The sequence below is a fragment of the Crocuta crocuta genome, unplaced genomic scaffold (genome assembly GCF_008692635.1).
Source record: "Crocuta crocuta isolate KB4526 unplaced genomic scaffold, BGI_CrCroc_1.0 scaffold553, whole genome shotgun sequence".
NCBI classification, from domain to species: Eukaryota; Metazoa; Chordata; class Mammalia; order Carnivora; family Hyaenidae; genus Crocuta; species Crocuta crocuta.
This window is the reverse complement of record NW_027531998.1, coordinates 5,554-11,793: the sequence shown is the minus strand read 5'-3', so window position 1 is coordinate 11,793 and position 6,240 is coordinate 5,554. Positions and strand designations below refer to the sequence as shown.

General features: G+C 37.2%; 1 protein-coding gene across 1 annotated transcript; it reads right to left on the bottom strand.

Annotated features, from left to right (window-relative positions):
- Positions 1-1,454: 1,454 nt before the first annotated feature.
- Positions 1,455-5,355, bottom strand: LOC144240784 (serine protease 52-like). The gene is made up of 5 exons (XM_077775181.1): positions 5,175-5,355; positions 3,688-3,823; positions 3,070-3,317; positions 2,320-2,453; positions 1,455-1,768 (listed from the first exon to the last, which is right to left on the bottom strand). Exons 1-5 carry the CDS (start codon positions 5,353-5,355, stop codon positions 1,496-1,498), a joined length of 972 nt encoding a protein of 323 aa, XP_077631307.1. The 3' UTR covers positions 1,455-1,495.
- Positions 5,356-6,240: the final 885 nt, after the last annotated feature.

The window sequence follows — 6,240 nt, the reverse complement described above, 5'->3', positions numbered from 1 at the left end:
CAAGCATCATAAGGGATGCAGGTAGCACATGCACAAAAAGAACCTCCCATAGAAACTACAGCCATCTCTTGTCTGTAGTGCAAGACACATTTGGCTCCTTCCCCACTGACGTAATAGAGACTAGTGTCTAAGGAGCCCCTAATTTTCTGTAATGGTTGCATATTGGCTTTGATTGTACCTCAGACCTCCTTTGTTGGGGTATAAACAACTCACATCTGTTTAATTACAGATTCCATGAGCCAGCACTGGAGATGTGATGGCCCCATGTGATGTTCTGCACAGGGTCTGACACTGCTGGATTAGGGGAAGGCTAAGATATATTCTCATCTGTCAGTTGGGCAAGATGGGAACCCCTTTACATACCATTCTTGTGCTTGGCAGAATGCAATATGCTATAGTACAGAAGACATCCATTTGCTGTAGCTGAAGACTGGGCACCCTCCTTAGCTCTTTACTGCCTGGCTTTACAAGCAATTGTCAAAGAGACCATCAGGTCAACAGAGTGCAGCCACCTGTCTCTCTCTCTACAGAGTCACACAGACTTTGTCTTGTGCAATGTCACATGCTTTCAGGATCGACAGCTGGGTGGCCTTTGCTGTATTCTCTTGGATCCAGGAAAGATATGGGGGACTCTCTCTCATCCAGTGTGCTTTTGTATGACTGACATTGCACAATGGAAATGATATTTCATTGTCAGTGGTGGTCACAGCAGACAATCAACTGGGTTCATGCATGAGTTCTGTTTTCTCTGTACTACTCTATTTCAATTTTTAATTAAATTCCAGTTACTTAACATAGTGCTTTGGTATTTCCAGGTATACAGTATAATGATTCAACACTTCCATACAACACCCTGGCCTCATAACAAGTGCCCTCCCTAATCCCCATCACCTGTGTCTCCCATCTCCCTACCCCTCTCCCATCTGGTAATCAACACTGCATTTGTAGACTGTTTCTTTGCTTCCTTCTCTGTTTTTATCCATTTGCTTCTTTTTGTTTTATACTGGAAACACAAAGCAAAACTTCGAATTCTTTGTAGTATTTATTTTAATGTAATAAAAATTAACATATTTCTATTATTGTATATTATTTTCCTCATTTTTTTCCCTAAAGCAACAAAAGTACTGTTTATTCTCATTAACAACATGAAACAGTTATCATAGATCCTTTTAACATGTTTTAGGGTCTAGAATATGGTTACCTTCTAACTCATAAAGTGAAATATTTGTGTGTATATGTCACTTAAATTATTAATTAGATACATTTTATTCACTATTATAAGAAAGTCAGGTGAAAATATTTGAACTTTTAGAATTTGAAAACTTAAAATATGTGTAATTTTAGTATGTAAACAAATTGTCATAATGAGTATAGTAGATCTTTTTAAAGAATAAATAGTGAGATCCTAGGTTCTTAATTCAACTTTTATTTGATGTTCTTATATCTTTGAAACCACAATGAGGCTGGGTTAGTAGTGGTCACCATTGCCACTGGTTTACAACAGGCTGTGGATTGCAGTAATCATTATTGATAAAAGTGGTAGTGTTGCTAGATGTTTCTGAAGACTAGATGACTTTGGTTTCTCCACCCAAGGCATTAAGGCTGGATTTAGGGGATGATCTGCTTTTGCTGATGTGGATAATATCCAGGAGAAGTGTGGGCTGACAATGGTAGCAAGTGCCTTGAGACTGGTGAGGCCTATCTGTCTCCAGCTGCCATTGCCAGACTTGGGTCTGCACATAACAGCACTGCCTGGAGTCACTGGTTCCTGAGAAAGTAAACGAAGAATTTCAATTCAAGTTACTTTCTCAAATTCTCACTTCATGTTAGTCTTTGTAATATGGAAGTGAGGAAATCTATTCAGAACTTAAGGATAATTCAAATAGGCACATAAGTCAATCAACATTATTACCAAATAGGTTACTTTCTCAGTTAAAACTACTGGTAAAGCCAATGAGAGTTAGTCATAAAAATGTCATTTATATAAAGCAAATTAAGATTTCATATCTGATGAAATCTGAGAAGTCAGGAATTAGAAGAGAGGGAATTATATGACATGTCTAACTTGGCTGGAGAGGACCAAAATACTGTGGTTAGTAAAGAATAACCAGTGTCATATGAACTGGATGTTAGTAATACTTATGTTGAGGAAATTTATTCTGTCAGTAAAGAAATTTCGTTCATTCCCAGTAAACAAACAAAAAAATTTTCTTATATTTATCACTTATTGACCAGAATACCTATTAATATTTTTAATATAGAGACACAGTTATAGTTTCTATAACTTAGAATTTAAAAAAAGAAAGAGGAGTTATTTACCACATTTGTATCAGAACGTTTTGCCTGAGTAATAAAGCAGAGAACAGAACTACCAATGTCAGGATAGAGGTGGGCACAAGATGATGCTCTCATTACCTGCATCTGTAACATTTCTGGGTTCTCATCTGTCTCTTCTAGAAAAAACAGGTGTAAAATAAGAAGCACAAGGTACATACGTTGAAACACTACCTGATAAGATAATCTATAATCTGTGTTATTTCCTTAACTTGTTATTTTTAATGCTAAGAATTTTCATTTATTTTATTATCACCATTTTAGTGCACAAATTTATCAACTGCAACAATTTCCACTACTTTTTAAAATATCAGTCTTCCTAATTAACAACTCAATTTACATTTGTAAAATAACTTCAAGCATAGCTTCATTTATTTAAATAAGTATAATTAAAAACAAAAAACCTATTCTTGTCCTTGTTCTAATGTTAGCAGAGTTATGAAGTAATTCATCTCTACCTTATTTATGAAACTTACTTATTTACTTCTGTCCACAGAAAGATCTCCTTTGTATTAGTTTGTATGTTTAAAATATTATAGTCATTATAAAAACTATCATTTAATAAAGCAAAAAAAAATCTCAGAGAATATCTCTGACTTTGATAAAAAAAATTTAAAATTAATAATGCTGCAATTATGATTAGAGTTCTTCCTTGAATTGTAACATCAAAAATATGGATCCTCCATCTCATTTGTTTTAAAAACCAGTGTTCTAATAAGCAAAGAACTCACTGACCAGGTTTGAGAATTCTTGGTCCAGACAGCCAGCATTCTGAACTATTCAGGTTCTGAAGATGACCCAGTGGTGCTAAGAGCTGAATGGGAGTCTGGACTTCTTGAAGGAGCAGCAGTGCAAGGTCATTTCTTGCTGCCCCACTCACCAACCGAAATCTCTCATGGAGTAATATGTTAGACACTTTAACAACTCTTAGAGGTGCTCCAGGGTGTCTCAAGCCCAATATTACAGCAGTGTCTTCAGGATTCCTAAGTGTGTAGTTAGAGATTAACTGGAATATATTCATTAGATAATAAGACCCTTCACAGCCAGCACTATTAGGCTTTCCAATATATTTCTTAGCTATGACATACATACAAAGTTCTTATTTTACCTCCAGGAGAATCCTAGTCCTATGAAAAAGTCAAAATTCATAGAGAATGGAAGTGGAAAGGTATTAACTTAGAGAGATATTAAATCAGACAAACAAACCGAGGCAAATTTCTTGCTTAGCCTGAAGCAAAGATGCAAGATGGATAACAGATACTATTTACACAAAATACAAAGCAAATCAATCCAGAGACACTTACACAAACTAATTTAGGAGTACTGTATTATAGAGGCAGGATGCAAACTTACATATTCCTGACACAGTGGGCAGCAGTAAGAACCCAAGAACTGCTAATAATGGAACCACTGCAAATTTGACTGCCACAACTGATGATCATGGCCTGCCACGGCATGGTATATCTTAGAGAAATTCGATCTGCCAAAGCTGAGAATAAGGAAGTGACTTTAATAGGAATGTCATCTGTAGCACATTTTTTAATGTTTTTCATCCTTCCTAGCTCTGCTAACCTTATTGTATTACTGAAATGGACTTGCAAATACACATTCTGTATTATTACATCTGTGCTAATTTCCTGAAAATAATGCTTGCCTTATTGCTATTTTTCCAAACTCATCACTTCTTTATGTCTCAGTTTAATTCCGTTTAGTCAAAATATTATGAACAATGACAGTTTTCTCCCCAAGTGCAATTCAACTCTTATGTTGCCTAGTTAGGTGTCATTAACATAATAGGCAATAAAAATGAATGAAATTTTTGTTTGAAAATATTATAGGAATTAATTTATATTTTTAATTTAACTGAAACTAGAAGGGGTAAGATTACTGTATTTAAAACTTTAGTGAGAGCGACACCTGGGTGGCTCAGTTAGTTAAGCATATGAGTTTAGTTTAGGTCATGATCTCACAGTTCATGGGTTCAAGCCCCAAATTGGGCTCTGTGCTGACAGCTAAGAGCCTGGAGCCTGCTTCAGATTCTGTGTCTACCTTTGCTCCTCCCTCAGTCATGCTCCCTCTCCCTCCCTCTCTCTCTCTCCCTCTCTCTGTTTCTCCCTCCTTCTCTCCTTCCCTCCCTCTGAAAAATAAACATTAAATAAAAAAAAACTTTAATGAGATATAAGATGGGAAGATGGCAGTATAACAGGAAGACCTTATGTTCATGCTATCCTATTAACACAACTATGTAACTATTAGGTCATTCTAATACCCAATAAATCAACTAATGACTGACAACAAACTTCACAACTTGAGGGAGAGAAGAGGCCTTATCAAAACAGGTACAAGCTGTGGAGATGTGGTTTGGGACAGAAACAGATCATAAACACTACAGTGGGGAGGAAGCGATGGTAAAAGAAAAAGGTAAGAGACAGGCTAGAAGACACAGCAGTGTGCATGGAAAACAAACCCTCATAGCAAGTGGCTTGGAAAGTGAGGGAGACCAAATTTCATGAGTTCTTGCAACAGTATGACTTAAAGCCTTGATTTTTAAAGGTCAGAAGTCTTGGCTCTAAGGAAGTCCAGAGACACTGAGGCTGCTCTTGGAAAAAAGGCAGGTTAGTAGCACAAAAACACACAATGTGGAAATAGCAATCTGAAAAGCAACTGGGACACACAGTGGGGGAAGTTATTTGCTCATTTCAGAGAGTGTCCCAAAAGCTTTCACAGAGAGACCGCTCCAGGAACAAAGCAACAAGCAGGCAGCATTTCCCTCCCATTCCCCACAGCATAAACATATGGCATCCTATAGGAACCATCACCCACAGTCACTTGCTACCTACGTTGCCTACACCAAGCTCCATTCCACTGTACTCTGGTAGGACTCCCTTTCTCATTCACACTTGCCTCAGCCCCAGAGTGGTAGAACCCATTCCCTGCAAGATCAGCACAGACCTCTGCCCACACCACATCTCCCAACTCCAGAATTTTTTGAAGCTTATGTTCTGAAGGCAGAGATTTCATTTTACAGGCATCACAGAGCACACCAAATTAAAACTCATCACATTCATGCCAGAGTAGGCATGGTGGCCCTCTGCAGATGACTAGTTGGAACAAAAAGAGGGTAAGACAAAACAACATAGTACATGCAGCACACATACTAGAGACAACTTTTGGAAGTGGCAGGCCCTGGAGAACTAGAGACACTGAACACCAGGGCACCAGAGAACGTCTTCTTTCTAGGACCATTATCATCCAGAACAGGAGACATAGCTCAGTTTACTAACACACAGAAATAGGCACAGGGACCTAGACAAAATGGAAAGACAGAAATGTTTCATATGAAAGAACAAGACAAGGTCAGGGGCAGATATCTAAATGAAACATATATAAGTAACAAGTCTGATAGAGAATTCAAAGTAAATGATACCCACTGGACTGATAAAAGAGTGGAAGGCATCAGTGAGACACTTAACACAGAGATAAAGAATAGGATATCAGAGAATGAGGACTCAATAAATGAAATGAGAAATACACTTGACGGTATGAACATCAGGCTGGAAGAACCAGAGGAGCAAATTAATAACCTAAAGGACAAAGTAATTGAAGGTAATCAAGCCGAATAAAAGAGATAAGAAATAACTTCATAAAATAAGAAGAGAGGGGGCATGAGTGACTCCTTCAAATGTAGTAGCATTCATTTTACAGGAGCCCAAAAAGAAGAAATAAAAGTGGGTAGACAATTCATTTGAAGAGGTAATAGTTGAAACTTCCCTAAAATGAAGAAGGAAAGAAGTATCTGATCCAGGATTCACAGATAATCCCAATATAGTGACAAAGAAAACATATTAAAACAATAAAGACAAAAGAAGACAGTTACATACAAGGAAAAATCTATAATGCTAACGG